Source organism: Chionomys nivalis, chromosome 6, assembly GCF_950005125.1.
Source record: "Chionomys nivalis chromosome 6, mChiNiv1.1, whole genome shotgun sequence".
In the NCBI taxonomy this organism is placed as follows: Eukaryota; Metazoa; Chordata; class Mammalia; order Rodentia; family Cricetidae; genus Chionomys; species Chionomys nivalis.
In genome coordinates, this window is record NC_080091.1 from 36,581,214 (window position 1) to 36,598,958 (window position 17,745).

The following is a 17,745-nucleotide window of genomic DNA, read 5'->3' on the forward strand; positions in this document are numbered from 1 at the left end:
GAAGGATGGGCACATCATTAAAATCACTAGCCATATGATGTTCCATTCAACACTCCATTACATGTATGGTAGTGTCCCTATAAGTTTATAGCAGAACTAGAAATTTTCTATTGCCTATTATTTTTTGTTTAGTTTTATTTTATTTATATTTGATTTTAATGTTTTGTTTTCTTTTTGAAACAGAATTTCACTATGTAGTCTTGGTTGTCCTAGAACTTGCTTTGTAGACCAGGCTAGCCTTGAACTCACAGAGATCCACCAGCCTCTGCCTCCCAAGTGCTGAGATTAAAGGTGTGCACCACCTAGCTAGTTTTTTAATTTTAATTAAACTAAAAAACATTACTGGGGTGAAAGGGCATGCACATGGACTGCTTTTGTGGACTCGGCTCTTTCCTTCCATCTTTATAAGGTGGAACTCAGATGTCCCAAGATGGCCTTGAACTCGCTGTGTAGAAGAGGATGACCTGGAGTCATAGAGTTAGAGGGTGCTGCCTCTGTGGAACTGAGTTTTTACCTCTCGCTTGTATCACCTGTAAGATAGAGAGCTCAGCAGTTAAAGGCACTGACTCTTCTGCTAGAGGACCTGGGTTCAATTCCCAGCACCCAAATGGCAACTAACAACAGTGTATAACTCTAAGATCTGACAGCCTCACACAGACATGAATGGAGGTGAAGCATCAATCCATATAAAATAAAAATAAATAAACTATTTAAAGGAAACAATGGGAGTTGTCATGATTCTTCTTGTATCATTATTGGCAAAATACTTAGGCCAATACCTGGCACAAAGTAGGACTATATAAGGGCTTTTGCATAAGTGGAAATATGTCCTGAGCCCCTTACCATTTCTCTGCTCCTTTCAGCCTCTCCTACAGTTTGTCACACATCCTCTTGTCCCATTTACTTTCCCAGTCTCTGCTCACAGAGCATTTGTATGGGCCAGCCCAGTGACTCGAATGCCTTCCTCACTTGTTTCCTGAAATAGAGATATTAATAATTCTAAATTAATTAGTAATTAATTCTTAAATTAATTAGTAATTAATTCTTAAATTAATTAGTAATTAATTCTTAAATTAATTACTGATTCTAAATATTACTAATTTAGGTTGCAGTTGAAGCTTGCTTTTTGTGCTGGATGTCACATTGCTACTTAAAGGTGGGCCTGGGATTTGAATCCAGGGAACCTTTCAAGCCAGCCCTTTCTCCACTATATATGACACTCAGTAGGAATCTCCACACAGAAAGAAGGAAATGTTACCCCCCTGACTTCTGAGCATTTAAGTATTTGGTAAATAGTTTAAAAAGTGGGAATAAACTTTTTCTTTCTTTTTTCTTTTTTTCTCCCCTAGATAGGGTTTCTCTGAGTACCTCTGGGTATCCTGGAACTCACTCTGTAGACCACCTGGCCTCAAACTCAGAGATTCCCTCCCTCTGCCTAGGATTAAAGGCAGGCACCACCTTTAATAATGTGACAACTTATTTGTCTTTGTCATTATTTTATTTTATTTATTGCACTTGGTGTAAGATTCTATCTCAAAACCATTTTGCAAACTCGCCAGTGGGCTTATATTTTCTGGGTAATGATATGACTAACAACCCCTGCTGTATTGCCTGGATATCTAGTTTGTCCTTGGGGTCACCTGAAAATTTTTTGTAAGTGAATCTTTTTCAGTTGCCCATGATCAGCTTGGAATTCAAGCTTTTGGCCTAAAGTAAAGCTTATTTCACAGTAGTTGAGTATTTTCTAGTTGAATATTTCACATTCCTTATGGTCCGAGTGGTTCTTCTCTGTATTCAGTCTGTCCTTCCAAGACTTTTCGTGTGCCCACATAGACATCAACTGGTTACCTTGTTTCCTTTTCTTTGCCTGGTGGGGTTGGAACCTGGGCTTGCAGCATGCCAGACAAGCTTTCTATCAAGGAGCTACATCCCCAGTCTTGTTTTAATTTTCTTTATTTTTTTAGAAGTTCGCCTCTCCCTTTCCTCTATTTGTGTCTATAGTTCAGTTTTAGAGGAGCCCAAATCAAGATCATCAGAGCACAGTTTTGGACAGTAAGAGGAAAGGGACTACAAGCATATTACAGTTGCATGACTTTTTCAGTTTCGGAATAGCTCCTGTGTGTGTGTGTGTGTGTGTGTGTGTGTGTGTGTGTGTGTGTGTGTGTGTGAAAGAGAGAGAGAGAGAGAGAGAGAGAGACCAAGGAAAGGTACTGACTTTCTTTCCAAGGTGTTCATGGTCTAGTTGGAGATGCAAAACATATATATGAAAAGATACTGTAAAAAGTTTCTGTGTATATACACATATACACCTCAAACATTTTGTACTTGGAATCATACTGAAATTGGGATAGAAGTCATGTACTGTGTGGCATGTGTGCCTGTAGTCTCAGCTACTTAGGAGGTTGAGGTGGGAGAATTACTTGAGCCCAAGAGTTTAGGACCATCCTGGGCAATGTATTGAGATTTTTGTCTCTTTAAAATTAAAAACAAAAACGCCGCCACCACCACCACCACCAAAAAAAAAAAAAGCAAAGTTGGATGATGGTGGCACATGAATTTAATCCTAGCAATTGGGAAGCAGATGAATCTCTGTGAGTTTGAGGCCAGCCTGGTCTACAGAGCTAGTTTAGTTTTAGGACAGTCAAGGCTACACAAAGAAACCCTGCCTTGGGGAAAAAAAAACAAAAAACAAAGCAAAAACTTTTTAGAAACATGTATAGCAGCGGGTCCTGGAACAAAACCAGGCAGATGTAAGGGTCAACTGAGTGTAAGAACAAGAGTCTTCTACCAAATATGAATAGTTCCCAAGATTAAGGGTGAGAACCAAGGCCTGCGGTGGGAGGGAGTTCACTGGGCAAACTTGACTAGAGTTGGGCTCTGGTCTACACACCTCTGTATGTGGTTCTCTATCACTTGTATGAAATCATCGAGAGCCTGGAGCTAGGCTCTGAAGACCTGATTTCTAGGCTGAGCTCTCTCGGGCATGTTAAACACCTTCCCTAGTTGTTCATCTGTACAATGAAGGGAAGAAGTCACATTTCAAAGGTCTTAAGCTTCTGCCTTAGAAGAATGATTCCCACCTTCTGTTTTTGTGAGACAGAATCTCAATGTGTAGACTCAGCTGGCTTCTTTCTGGATCCTTCTACCTTAGCCTCCTGTGTGCTGGTAGTAAGTACAGGCATACATCACCCTTCCCAACCTTTTTCTTGGTTTTTGATGACTTCCCCAGTGATTTGTGCTAGTTTTATATTACTGTCTGAGAATATTTTTTGGCACTTGCTTAGTTTTAATTTCAGAGTTTAAAACTTAGAAAACCCAGAACTGCATTTTCTCAGAGCTACTGATAGCTCTAGCTCGCTAGTAACAAGGCTTCTCTGTTTTGTTACAGGATGATGTATTCTGTCCTGTGTGTGCTTTATCTAATTTAGTCTAAATTCACGTCTTAGGATACTTTTAGCATGCAGAAACTTGTCAGTAAAGTAATGCTGGTTTTCAAGAAGAAAGTTTGTTTTTATTGTGTTGGAGATAGATTCTATGACCCTAGGCAAGCCCTCTTTTACCGAGGGACGTCCCCAGGTTTTATTTTTTTTTTTGGTCTTTGGGATCTTTATTGACTGTGTAACATGTTTAAGTGAGAGGAAGAAACCCTGATGGATCCTGGAACCTCCCTTGCTGTCTGCTCTATGCATCTGCTCCTCAGGTTCCTGCCCTGGCTGAGCTGTGAGCACCGCCTGATGGCCTGCAGCCTCCTGAAACAGGATTGCTCTTGTCTGGGCCTCTGCTTCTGCTCAGTCACTTCAGTGTCAGGCTTCCAGCTGGGATACATTCAGGTCTAGACTGTGGATACTGAGTATCCTTCCCATGACTTTCCTTGTGTTCTATGGTCCTCCACAAATATATATGGGTCCAGCAAAGTGATCTACCACCACAGTTCTTGTTGGAATCAATAAATGTAAGTTGCATACAGTTTGAACATGAGTACTCTCTTAGATATAAAATGAGCTTGTTTTTATTCCACGTACTATATTTGTGTAACATTTTCAGTGTGTACTATGTGTAAGAAGCGTGAATTAAGCTATTATGAACATTCATGTGCAGTTCATGTGTGTGTGTACATATTCTTGTAGGGGGAGACTGTTTGTTTGTTCCGGGTGCCCAGAACGAAAATAATCACACAGAAATTATTTTAATTATATTACTGTTTGTCTAATCACTTAAGCATATTTATAGCTAACTCTTATATCTTTATTTAACCCATTTCTATTAATCTGTGTATTGCCACAGGGTTGTGGCTTACTGGCAAAGTTTTGGCAGGTTTCAGCACAGGTGTCTGTTCCTGGCAGTAGCTACAAGGCTTCTCCTGAGTCTGCCTAGTCTCTCTCTCTATCTTTTTCAGCCTGGCTTTACTCTGTTAAGCCATTAGCTGAAAGCAGCTTGTTTATTAACCAATGGCAATAAAACTTAATTCCAGCATACATCAACTCCCACATTATATTCTCATGTCGATCTGTATATATCTAAGAGAGTACTCACGTCCCCAGGTTTTAAACCTTAAACAATAGCAGGTTCTGAGAGGCTCAAGCTTCTTGTCCCAGTTCAGGAATCACTGACACCACTAGGTGGCGACAGAACTCAGTATTTTCTAAGTCACTGGGCTTTTTAAACTCTTTACCTCTTTAATTCCAATTTTTGTTTTCTCTTTTGACAAATTTGGGCCTAGATTTGGAAATTCACAGAAAGTCTTTATTCATTTGTTGCTATGGTCTTCTTGTTTCAGTAGTTTGTTAGTTTGACTTTCAGATAAAACTGAATCTAGAGTAATTGTAGAACTTATCTGTACTGATCTGTGGTTTTAAATTCCTCAGCAGTGTCTTTATCTGCTATCTTACTCTTGTTGATTTTCAGATTAAGTCAGTCTTGTAAATACGCTTTTTAAAAGGTCTTCAGACCTCAGTAGTTCTCATCCATCCACAGAACTTCTTACCACTTCTTCCCACTCCTGTAACTTACTGTTTTGTCGGTGTTAAATCTTAGACAGAATGTTTATATTTTCTGGATGCTGCATGAACTGGTTTGCATTCTCTGGTTTTATTATACAGGATTTGTTTTGTTTTTTGGGGGGAGGGAGTGCTTGGTTTGGACCCATGCTTCCCCAGCCTTTGCTATTCTGCTGAGTTTTGTCCCCAGTACCACTGAGAGGTTAGTTGGGTTATGCACTAGAGATTGAGCCCAGGGCTTTGAGTGTGCTAGGTAAGTGCTCTAACTGACCTATATCTGTAGTTCATTATTTATTTATTTTACTATTTATTAGGAGTCAAGGTATCAATAGATTGTTCAAGTTAACCTTAAACTTATACTCTTCCTCCTCAGCCTCCCGAATATTTCTAATCATGAAGCTGTGTCACTAGTCTGGTTGGGAGCTTAAAAAACCAATATCTAGGACATGAATAATCATTTAGGTAACATTCTGCTGGGGTTGTGTTTGATAATCTCCTAGTTTGCCTAATGTTGGGGCTTGAAATTTAGGATTGTTGGAGCTGGAGAGAAGTTTCTGTGATTAGGAGTGCTGGCTATTCTTCCAGAGGACTCTGATTTAATTCCCAGCAGCCACATGGTGGTTCACAACCATCTGTAACTCCAATTCCAGGGGATCTGATACACCAGGAATACAGGCAGGCAAAATATAATATTACATATAATTTATAATTTTTTCTTTTCGTTTTTTGTTTTGTTTTGAGACAAAGTTTCTCTGTGTAACATTCTGACCATCCTGGAACTCACTTTGTAGACCAGGCTGGCCACAAACTCACAAAGATCAGTCTGATTTGCCTCCCGAGTTCTGGGATTAAAGGCATGAACCACCATTGTCTGGCTTTTCTTTTTTCATCTGCAGGGAAGATCCTAATGATACACATAATTTTTGTTTTTTGAGACAGGGACACTTTTTTTTTTTTTGAGGCCGGGGTTTTCTGTGTAACAACAGCTCTAGGTGTCCTAAAACTCTCTCTGTAGATCAGGCTAGCCTCAAACTCAGAGATCTGCCTGCCTCTGTCTCCCAATTTTTTAAAAAAATTTAATTTAATGTAAAAAATTCAGATTTGTATCTTTTTTTCTGTTTGTTTTTTGAGACAATATCTTTAGCTCAGGCTGGCTTCAAACTCTCAGTTGTCTTCCTGCCTCAGGCTCCTGAGTGCTGGGAATACAGGCATCATCTACCATTTCTGGCTTAGCTTCATTTCTTATCCCTACCAAACAATTCTTACTATTGTTTCTGGAGAATTGTTATTTTCGGTATGCCAAGTATTGTAATCATTGCTAATTGCATATTATCCACAGCATGCTATCTGCTAAAATCTTACTTTTCAGCAGTATTTATAATTACCATTTTTGTTGCATTAGAGAGTTCATAATACATCTATTCAGTCAACTTTTTTTTTCCTTTTGAGAATGTGTCTTCTATATCCCAGACTGGCTTTATAGCTAAGGTTGGCTCAAACTCTTGATTCAATTGTCTGTACTTCCCAAGTTCTGGGATTACAGATATACAATACCATTCTGGCTATATAGTATAATTATGATTGTGAGGCATAAGGACCATACTAGCAGAACCCAGAATAAGGGAAAATATTGTACAAAGTACACATAAATGAAGTACTGAGTATTTGTTACATTCCTAGAAATGATTTTAAGATAACAGAATGGGTTGTTAAATAATTGACAGAAAATTATTACAGCAATGAAAAAAGTGCTATATGATTTATACAAAACCCTCTCAAGCTCATGGACTCAGGGGGTGACCACTTGATGACTACAGCAGTCAAGCCCCCAGAAAGGTTAAGTGACTTATCCAACACGGCAGGTTGAGGTGTTTGTGGCTGTGTGACAGAGCTATGATTGCTCTCATGTTGTGAGCTAAATTCTGCAGATGATACTCTTCTTGGCTTTTGGAGGACAGACTCTATCTTGCTTTTATAACACTGTAATTGTTTCTTTTTTGCTTGGTCATCTGTCAGCTGATTTGCTCCAGCACAAAATCTGGAGGTTACACAGGGCATAGGGGAATTAGGGATGAAAACACTGGAGCCTACTTGAAGTATGGTTGACCAAACTCACAGGCTTGTTTGTGGTGGTTGAAGGAGGGATCTGGAACATTGATCTCTTCTCTGGACTCACTGCTGATCTGATAGTCACTCTCTACTTCAGTAGGGAAGATGCCAGAAACTGCAGTCATCAGGACTTTTGCTCCCTAAAACACAGTAACTTATTCTGCTTTGAAAGACTAAAGACTTAACCAGAGTTTAAAACCTACATTTTGTGGCTTCCCAAAGTGCTGTGATTTGTTTCTTCCTAGTGTCTTTTGTTCTGTGGAAAATTTTCTTCTTGGTTCTTTGAGGTTTAGATTTCTTTGCCAAGATATTTTTAGAAAGAGAGAATCAGTATGTGTCACCAAAGGGGGAAATATGTATCTTAAGACCTAGTTATGCAATTAGAATTTTAATAAGGAGTGTCATAAATTCTTACTTCATTGCAATCATTACTTAGGAGTGTTCTGCTCAGAAGCCTCATCTAGCTATCATCATCATTATCATCAACATCACCAGCCAACCACAAGCACTTATCGGAGTGTCCACAGATTGTGCAACACTTGCCTGTATTCTGAGAGACTTAAAGTATGTGTGTATATCCATGCAGAGTGTGCATTATGTCCTTGGCTTCAAGGAATGGTGATCTGTAGCACTGGAGAAAAGACAGGAATCTTGGGGAAGATAAACTCATTTTTCCATATACGTGAAGTACATGCTGATTCTTGCATGATATGGGGTGAATAGTGAAGAGTTAAAGGAATAGTTCTTAGAAAGGTCTAGAAGCACGTAGCTCTGCTGAGTGTGTAGACTGGGTTGTAATAAGGTTGGGTAATTGGTTGAAGGAGAGAAGAAGCAATTGGTGGAAAACCTTGAAACTAATAATTTATATAGATTGGGCACAATAACAGATGATTGGAGGACTGGGGACTTGAAGAGGAAAATTAATTGCTGTAGTTGATTATGGCAGAAACTGACAGAGTAGGAAATTGGAGGATTTTTTAAATTATTTTTTTTTTCTGCCAAGAGGAAGCTTCAGCTTGTGATGAGTGATATAGGCTTCAGGACTGGCAGAGCAGCAAACACAAATAAAATTTTCTGCTATATTCTTGTTTCTATTTGGAGGATCCCTTTTTCCCTATACTGAGCAGTAATGCCCACTTGCAACAGATATCTCTTAATTGCAAGACCAAAAAGGTAACTGTTTTTGCAGTTTAAGTTCAAGAGATAGAAAAGCCTGCTTTTGTTATATGGTTTTACTCCTTGCTTTTTAAATTTTCTTTGATTAGTTGGATTTTAATGGCGTTCATTATTCACTTGTCACACAGCAAAGTTATGTATATAAATGTTTAGGAGCAGGTTGCTGGGGATTGAATATGCTAGGTAAGTATTATGCCACTGAGTTGCATTCCCAGCCCCTAATAACTCTTTCCATTGTGTTTTTTGTTTGTTTTGGCATTTGATATTTTGAGTCAGGGTGTCACTCTGTAGTTTTGGCTGGCCTATAACCAGCTATGTATAATAAATAGGCTTTGAACTTTTAGTAATCTTCTTACCTCTACCTCATAAGAATTACAAGGAGTGCACCACCCGCTTAGCCTGGCTGTTTAGTATATAAGCTGAAATATTTGCTATGTCTCTGTGGGTGTGTGTGTGTGTTCTGGCCTGAAACACTATGCAGACCAGGCTGGCCTTGAGCTCATAAAGAGCTGCCTGGCTCTCTGCCTATATATACTGAGATTCAAACTCTGTGCAAACCTTGCCTGTTGATATCTCCTTTTTCAAAACAGGTAAATAAATAAAAACTGTGTTTAGGTTTGAATCTTTTATACAACCATCTTAAATTCACACGTCTTCTATAAGTTTGTTCTCATAGACCACCTGTGACTACAAATTTAGTTGTAGATAAGCATTGAAAGGGAAATGTCAGTCATCTTGAGTCTTCCATGTTTGAATAATGGTACACATGGGCACAGGCCCTGAGCCAGGGAAGCATAGTCCTTCTGTCACTCTGTCTGTAAGGGTTCTAACCTTTCTACAGTGAAGGCGTAAGTCACAAACAATCCCACACCAATGTAGAATTATGATTAATAGAATGGTTATTTATTTAAAGGGGAAAAAACTTATAGATCACCGTCCCAGACAACAGCCCTCTGCGCAATCAGGAAGGGAGTCTAGTCGCCAGAAGCGGAGCAGGAAGCAAGAGAGAGAGGAGAGGGAAGTGGCCGCTTTTTTAAAGGGAGAGAGACCACGCCCCAATGGGCTGGTATCTCAACGGCTATTGGCTGGAGGAGCAGAAGGAGCTCCCGCAACACTACAGTTTTTTTTTTCTGTTTTTTTTTTTTTTTTTAAAGATTTTATTTATTTACTATGTATACAGTATTCTGCCTGCATGTGTGCCTGCAAGCCAGAAGAGGGCACCAGATCTCATTACAGATGGTTGTGAGCCACCATGTGGTTGCTGGGAATTGAACTCAGGACCTTTGGAAGAGTAGGCAGTGCTCTTAACCACTGAGCCATCTCTCCAGCCAACACTACAGTTTTTATGGCAAATGCTGGAGCAGCTTGTGAGATAATTAGAAGGACATGATAAGCAAATGGGGTTTTCTGGTTCTCCTTTTCCTTTTTGGAGTCAATAGTGAAGCATCACCATTGTATGACTGCTGGTTGAGGACCCACCTCCATCTCTGAGAGAGGCCTGTCTTGGCTCTTCCAATTGTGAGTTGGGTGAAAAGCCTAAGTTTTTCTGTGGGCTCTACTTCTTAGACATTTTATATCTAGCTTCAAAGTTGGGTTTAGTTTCTTCAAGAGAGTGGACCTTGTCTTGCTGTGGCCTTTCCCTAGCCTGTGGCCAGTTTCCTCTCACTTGGCAATGTAGTGTCGGCATGTACAAGGGGTTTGATAAAGGGCTTGCTACAGAGACAAAAAAATGCAGTGTGAAGACTGGCAAAGTCAAAAAACAAATGGCAGTTTCAGGATTTCATGAAACCCTGGCCAACTGGTAAGATGGTTGTTCCAAGCTAATAGACTCCAATCAACCCCACGGGTTATTGGTGGCATTTGCTTCCTATAACTGAAAAGTACTGCATTCTAGCTATATTCCCGCAGCGGAGGGTAAGTGTTCAGTGCTATTTACTTAAAACATTCTAAAGTTGATAAATGACAAGTACTTCACTCTGGGTAAAGCTTGTAAATCTAGCCCCTATAAAAAATAACAAGCTGACAGCACTTAGTCCTGTTTATAAAGTTCATACGCGTCTGTCTTTGATACAGGCTCAATATATATCCATGACATCACACTGCAGCCTGTTAAAGTAACAGGAAAGCAAGCACAAGCACAGAGCCAAGCAGCTTCCAGAGGTCTACCCTATAGCCTCTCTGCCTGAAGGGCACTTTGAGAACAGGAGGCCTGCAGAGGGGATACTTCCACCTAATAGAGGCTGAATTTCCACTCCTTCATGGGTTTCTTCTTTCTGCAAACCACCTTCTTTCCTTCTGCAAAATGAACACCTGCCTCTTAGCCTCTCCTGTTCTTTAAGCTAAGACCAGGGAAGAGGGCTGCAGAAGTGAGTAGAACAGTAGACTACTTTGGCCAGATGGGAAGAGATCGGTTTAAATGTTCACTTCATCGAAAAACGGAGACAAATTCTATTTTGACAAACTGTTTGGAAAAGACTATAAGCCTAACCAAAAAAAAAAAAAAAACCCTACAGATACCACATATACTACACAGTTTGGCTCCTTGACTTGACTAGGGGCAGTGAGGGAATGAGGAAAAGACAGGTACTAAAGAAACAACCAAGATACACAGAAAAACTGGGGTTGAATGGGCTGTGTGTGCTCTGATGGACAAACTCTAAATGCAACAAATTGCGTATTTGTTAAGTACAGCAGAGTGTGGGTGACTACTCTTGGTAGGAGGCACCTGTAGACAAGAAGTCTCAGGCTGTCAGCATCCTTGAGGAGAAACTACAGTTCCTAGGTTTTGCACATGCTGGTCAATCATTTGTAAACACTGACATTTGGACTGGATGGAGGCTTTGCAATTTTAAGCCTCCCCACAGTGGGAAGACTTTGTTAAATTCCAGTGGGTCTGAGGCATTGATCCTTAACATGGACATGGCCTTGTCAATGATACACACTGACTCAGGACTTCATCCACTATTTACATATTCACTCAGTTCTGATTTCCTTGACTCCCCACGTACAGGGCTGGCAAGAAGACTCAGTGGGTAGAGGTGCGTGTTGACCTGATTTTTTTTTTAAGATTTATTAATTTCTATTTTGTGTGTATTGTATATGTTTTGCTTGCATGTGTTATATGTGTACTGCATATGTTTATGGTGTCCCAGATCCAGAAAAGGGTGTCAGGATCTCTTGGAATTAGAGTTAAGGACAGTTACGGACTGGCATGTGGGTGCTGATAACAGAACCTGTATCCTTTGCAAGAACAACAAGTATTCTTAACCGCTGAGCCTTCTCTCTAGTCACCCTGGTGACCTGAATTTGGTCTGCAGGATCCACATGGTGGAGGGAGAGAACCAACTCCCTCAAGCTGTCCTCTGACCTCCACATGTGTGTATGCACCCCACCCCCAATAAGTGCAATTTTAAAGATTATTTTAAAGGTCTGTAGGGCCCTCTCATGGCAGGTAAAGGCACTTGCCACCAAGCATGATGACCTCAATTCAAAAACTCTGGGACCCACATGGTAGAAGGAGAGAACTAACTTTCACAAATTGTCCTCTGACCACATGTGGTTACACATACATACTCAAATAATCAAAAATAGAACAAAAGTGTTAAAGTTGTATCATAGTGTAAATGTAGATCTGAAAGGCCTAAGTATCAGAAACACTTTTCTTTCCCTAGGCAAGATCTTGTTCCACAGTTCAAGCTAGCTCAGAATTTGTGTCCATTCTCCAGAGTGCCACAATTAGGGACTTGTACCATCAAGGGTATGAATGTTTTAATAGGACAATAAATAGACTCATCCCACTCATCCTGGCTTCTACTCCTACAGATATTATCGTAGGATGTGTTGATCCAGTGCCCTGACGCAGCCTGGTCCCAGACCGATTGTGCAGAATGAGAATTGTCACATGTACCAGGCCAAAGCTACATATTCATTCCTGCATTGAACATTCAGTACCGCAGATTGGAAATCATGCTGTTTGTCAGATCCTAGAAAAAGTGCAGAGAACATTCCTTTACTTTGCAACAGCTTGGACCCAAGTGAAGGCACGTTGTTCCTTCAGGCTGGCATGACCTTCCTTTTGTCAGTCCTCTCTCCACAAGACCCAGCTCAGACAGTGTCTCCTCAGTGTAGCCCCTTCTCCCCAAGTCTCCTGGGCTCCCTTGTGTTCCCACAACAGCCTGTTCTGTTTTTCCTTATCCATTTACTACCTGTCTTCCTTGTCAGACATGCGCAGGGACCATGTGTTGACTGAAGTCATCATTTATCTCCTGTGCTGAGCACAAAGACTAGGACATAGTGGGTGCTCAATAAATGTTTGTCAAATGAGTGATAGGATGGTTAGCTCGATGAGAATCGATGGTGCCCTTTCCCATCTGCCATCCATCATTGTGATATGAAGTGGGGCTGGGAGGGTTTAAGCAGCACCACTTGAGAATCAAGACAGGCAGACAGAGTGGGAATTAACAATAACTACTCCTTATTTGCTCTGGGTCCAGCACTGTCTTAGTCTCTTTAAATGTATTAATGCACTTAATCCTTAGATCAATCTGCTGAGACAGGTTCTGCTCATTATCCTTGTTAAAGCATGAGGAAGTTCAATAACTTGCCCAAGGTCACACAGTAACAGTACTGAGATATACTGGTGGCAGATAACTCACTGACCTATGCTTTTCCTGGAAAGAAGCCCTGATATCTTGAGGCATCTATCTTGTGTAATGATTTAACTTGCCTTTTGTGTGTCTAGAATGGTACCAGTTGTGTTCTATCCTTAGGAGACTGGAGAAAATAGTCACCAGATTAGTTTCTGGGTTCTGTGGTTAGATGCCACAAGTAAAATTAGACAGCTGACAAAACATTGTGTTTAGATGCTAGGGATTTTATTGTTGTTTGTTGTTTTTTTGAGATAGGGTCTCATTATGTAGTCTTGACTGGACTGGAATTCACTTTGTAGACCAGCCTGGCCTCAAACTCATAGAGATCTGCTTGCTTCTGCCTCCTGAGTGCTGGGATTAAAGTTGTGGGCTGCTACACCAGTGCCTGTCCCTTGTTTTTGTTTTTTGAGAGAGTCTTGCTATATAACTCAGGTTGACATTGAACTCTCCCAGTCATCCTGCTTCAGCCTTTTGAGTGCTAGGATCACAGGTGTGTGATACCATGTGTGACCATAGATGTGATTCTCATTATGTGTGTGTGTGTGTGTGTGTGTGAGAGAGAGAGAGAGAGAGAGAGAGAGAGAGAGAGAGAGAGAGAGAGAGAGAGAGAGATAGCTTGTATAGTTGTGTAGGTCAGAAAATTTAGGAAAGTACAAAGAACATTCCTTTTGCAGCTCCTTGGACCCAAGTCCGGAATGCTGTTTCTTCTTTTGTCCTTTCTCCACAAGACCTCAGCTCATCCAGTGTCTCCTCAGTAAAGCTCCCTTCCCCCAAGTCTCCTGGGCTCACTTGTGCTGAGGAAATGGGAAATTTCTTTTTTCTTGCCATCAATGGGTCCTGAGGATCAAATTAGGCTTGGTGGCAGGGTCCCTTTACCTCTGAACTGTTTCACAGGCTCGTTTGCTTCTTTTGTAAATTCAGATGTATTTTCCAATCAAACTAAAATATTTTGATTCCCCTAAGGACCCTTTTTGCTCTAGACCTTTGCATACAGTATTCTCTCGCCTGCAACACCCTTCCCTGCTTTCTTCTCCAAACCCAGTCTTCACTTGGCTTCTCTTTTCCAGAGTCAATTTAGATGTCTTTCTGTGAGAAGGTGGCTTTCTTTCTTAGGAGGTCCCACAGTTCCTGGGTATCCCTGTCAAAAATGCAAGTGTTTCTGTGCTAAAACCCTTACCTGTGATGAACATCTCTTGTTGACTGACTTGTGTTCAAAACATTGAAGACTTGTCCCTTGTTCCCCAATGAACCTCTGTGCCTTGGGCTGTACTTGAACACAGTGTGTGCTCACTGTACATTTGTAGGAGTGGATGTATAGGCTGTGTGCTATGTCTCTGGGCCTTGGGTTTTAAAGTCATTTGGTCAGTCATATTAGACAGCTGCTGTTGAGTGTGTCTTGTGTACTCTGTATACTCTACATTGGTCACTGGGGATGATGACTAATGCTTGTCCTAGTTAGAGGTGCCTGCAGTCTAGAGACCTTCAGATGCCACTGAGTCGCTTCAAAGCATCAACATAACTTAAAACAAACAATCATGTTCAGGCAAGCCATCTTGTACCAAGAAAGCCCAGCCTCCCTTCCACAGGAACTTGAAAACTCTCTAGAGCACCCATGGTTAACAGTTCTTGTTTATAGAGAAGCAAAACTCAAATAAGGAAGACAAAGGATGTGCATTTGAAGAAGAACATGTTTTAAAGCACAACCTTTTTTAAATCTTTTTGCTTTGTTTTTTTTTATTGATATTTATTGAGCTCTACATTTTTCTCTGCTCCCTTCCCTGCCGCTCCCTTCCCCCCTTCAACCCTCCCCCAAGGTCCCCATGCTCCTGATTTACTCAGGAGATCTTGTCTTTTTATACTTTCTATTTCCCATGTAGATTAGATCTATGTAAGTCTCTCTTTGTGTATTGTTGTCTAAGTTCTCTGGGATTGTGGTTTGTAGGCTGGCTTTCTTTGCTTTATGTTTAAAAACCACCTATGAGTGAGTACATGTGATAATTGTCTTTCTGTGTCTGGGTTACCTCACTCAAAATAATGTTTTCTAGCTCCATCCATTTTCCTGCAAAATTCAAGCTGTCATTTTTTTCTGCTGTGTAGTACTCCATTGTATAAATGTACCACCTTTTTTTTAATCCATTCTTCAATCGAGGGGCATTTAGGTTGTTTCCAGGTTCTGGCTATGACAAACAAAGCTGCTATGAACATGGTTGAACACATGTCCTTTTGTGGCACAATTGAGCATTCTTTGGACATATACCCAAAAGTGGTATTACTGGGTCTTGAGGAAGGTTGTTTCCTAATTTTCTGAGAAATCTCCACACTGACATCCAAAGGGGTTGTACCAGCTTGCATTCCCACCAGCAATGCAGAAGTGTTCCCTTTTAAGCCGGGCGATGGTGGCGCACGCCTTTAATCCCAGCACTCGGGAGGCAGAGGCAGGCGGATCTATGTGAGTTCGAGACCAGCCTGGTCTACAGAGCTAGTTCCAGGACAGGCTCCAAAGCCACAGAGAAACCCTGTCTCGAAAAAAACCAAAAAAAAAAAAAAAAAAAAAAAAAAAACGAAGAAGTGTTCCCTTTTCCCCACAATCTCTCCAACATAAATTGTCATCAGTGTTTTTTATCTTAGCCATTTTTACAGGTGTAAAATGTAACCTCAGAGTTGTTTTGATTTGCATTTCTCTGATGACTAAGGATGTTGAACATTTCCTTAAGTGTCTTTCAGCCATTTTAGATTCCTCTGTTGAGAGTTCTCTGTTTAGGTCTGTACTCCATTTTTTTTTTTATTGGATTATGTGATCTTTTGGTGTTCAATTTCTTGAGTTCTTTGTATATTTTGGAGATCAGACCTCTGTCTGATGTGGGGTTGGTGAAGATCTTTTCCCATACTGTAGGCTATTGTTTTGTCTTGTTGACCATGTTGTTTGCTTTACAGAAGCTTTTAAGTTTCAGGAGGTCCCATTTATTAATTGTTTCTCTCAGTGTCTGTGCTGCTGGGGTTATATTTAGGAAGTGGTTCCCTGTGACAATGCATTAAGTGTACTTCCCACTTTGTCTTCTATAAGGTTCAGTGTGGCTGGCTTTATGTTGAGGTCTTTGATCCATTTGGATTTGAGTTTTGAAAATACAACCTTTTACAGGTAACATGGAGATTAAATTTAACCAAACAAAACTTCTTGGTCTTTTTTCTTTGTTTGACTGGGTTTTGTTTTGCTTGTTTGTTTGTTTGTTTGTTTTTTTAATCTCTCCATTTAGCCAAAGCTCCTGCCTCAGTCTCTCTTAAGTGCTAAGAATGCAGGTGTAAGACAACATGTCTGGCCAAAAACCTTACTAATTGCTTAAAGACAAATGTAAAACGTTTTCTTTTGTTTTGGAATGAGGCCCCACTGTATTATGCAGGGTTATCTTAGACTCCTGGGCTCCACGAATCTTCCTGACTCACCTTAGGATGTTTTATTTTATAAATGAAGGTCTTTAAGTTATTTATTTATTTGTTTGTTTGTTTGTTTATTTATTTATTTATTTATTTATTATGTATACAATATTTTGCCTGTGTGTATGCCTGCAGGGCACCACACCTTATTACAGATGGTTGTGAACCACCATGTGGTTACTGGGAATTGAACTCAGGACCTTTGGAAGAGCAGGCAATGCTCTTAACCACTAAGCCATCTCTCCAGCCCCGGTCTTTTTTTTTTTTTTTTTTTTTTTTTGGTTTTTCGAGACAGGGTTTCTCTGTGGTTTTGGAGCCTGTCCTGAACTAGCTCTTGTAGACCAGGCTGGTCTCGAACTCACAGAGATCCACCTGCCTCTGCCTCCCAAGTGCTGGGATTAAAGGCGTGCGCCACCACCGCCCGGCCTCCAGCCCCGGTCTTTAAGTTCTTTAAAAAATATTTAAAATTATTTACTTTGTGTCTGTATTGGGGGCACATATACGAAGGTCAGAGGATGACCTATTGCCTGTTCTGGTGGTCAGCTCTCTCCTACCACGTGGGTCTCAGAGAAGAAACATTGGTTCTTAGGCTTTGTGGCAGTGCGGCTGAACTAGCTCCTCAGCTCAGAGAGCTTGATATATATTTATCATATATATATATATCTTAAATATATTTAGGACATCTCTACTTTGCTTCCTTCCTTGTTTTCCTTTTTTTTTTGAGATAGGGTAGACTTGGTTGACCTGGAACTTACTATTTAGACCAGGCTGGTCTTGAACTCACAGAGATCTGCCTGTCTCTGCCTCCTGAGTGCTGGAATTAAAGGCACATTCCACCAGATCACTTGCTTTCTTTAGTTTAACTAATCTTGTCTAAAACTTAATGTTCATCTTTTCCCCCCAAACTTGCTGCTTTTTCTGTATTCCTTCTTTCTTTCAGTGGGATACCAGGTGCTCCAGCTGGAAATGCAGGTAGGTGTCCTGGAGTTTTTCTCCTTCTAGCCTATTGAAGTGTTGGTTCTGGGATTGCCTCCTTCTGCTTCTCAGCCTCTCTCTCTCTTTGCCTTTTTTTTTTGTTTTTTCGAGACAGGGTTTCTCTGTGGCTTTGGAGCCTGTCCTGGAACTAGCTCTGTAGACCAGGCTGGTCTGGAGGGGTCACCTGCACTGTGCTCTTGTCCATCCTGCAACTGTTCCTTCCCGCAGCTTATTCTTCAGCCTGTTGGCATAAAGCCTGAGGTTGTTCTTTGAGGCGAGACACCTGCTCCAGCATCAAGTGTCATTTCCGCCATCCCCACCCCTGAGGTTGCCTGAGAGTTTCAATCCCATCACATAGATTTGCAGTTCCCTGTAATGATCATGGTCTTTTGTTTTGTTTTTAAAAT

At 40.7% G+C, this 17,745-nt stretch overlaps 1 protein-coding gene across 7 annotated transcripts in view; it reads left to right on the plus strand.

Annotated features, from left to right (window-relative positions):
• Nf2 (NF2, moesin-ezrin-radixin like (MERLIN) tumor suppressor) overlaps positions 1 to 17,745 on the plus strand; it is a 99,731-nt gene that overhangs the window by 16,987 nt on the left and 64,999 nt on the right. Inside the window, exon 1 of one of the 7 annotated variants that reach the window (XM_057771459.1) lies at positions 17,309 to 17,335. The exons of the other annotated variants lie outside the window; for them this stretch is intronic. Within the exon in view, the coding sequence (XP_057627442.1) occupies positions 17,330 to 17,335 (6 nt within the window). The 5' untranslated portion in view covers positions 17,309 to 17,329. Of the gene's footprint in view, positions 1 to 17,308; positions 17,336 to 17,745 lie in introns of those variants that run through there. 7 annotated transcript variants of the gene reach the window in all.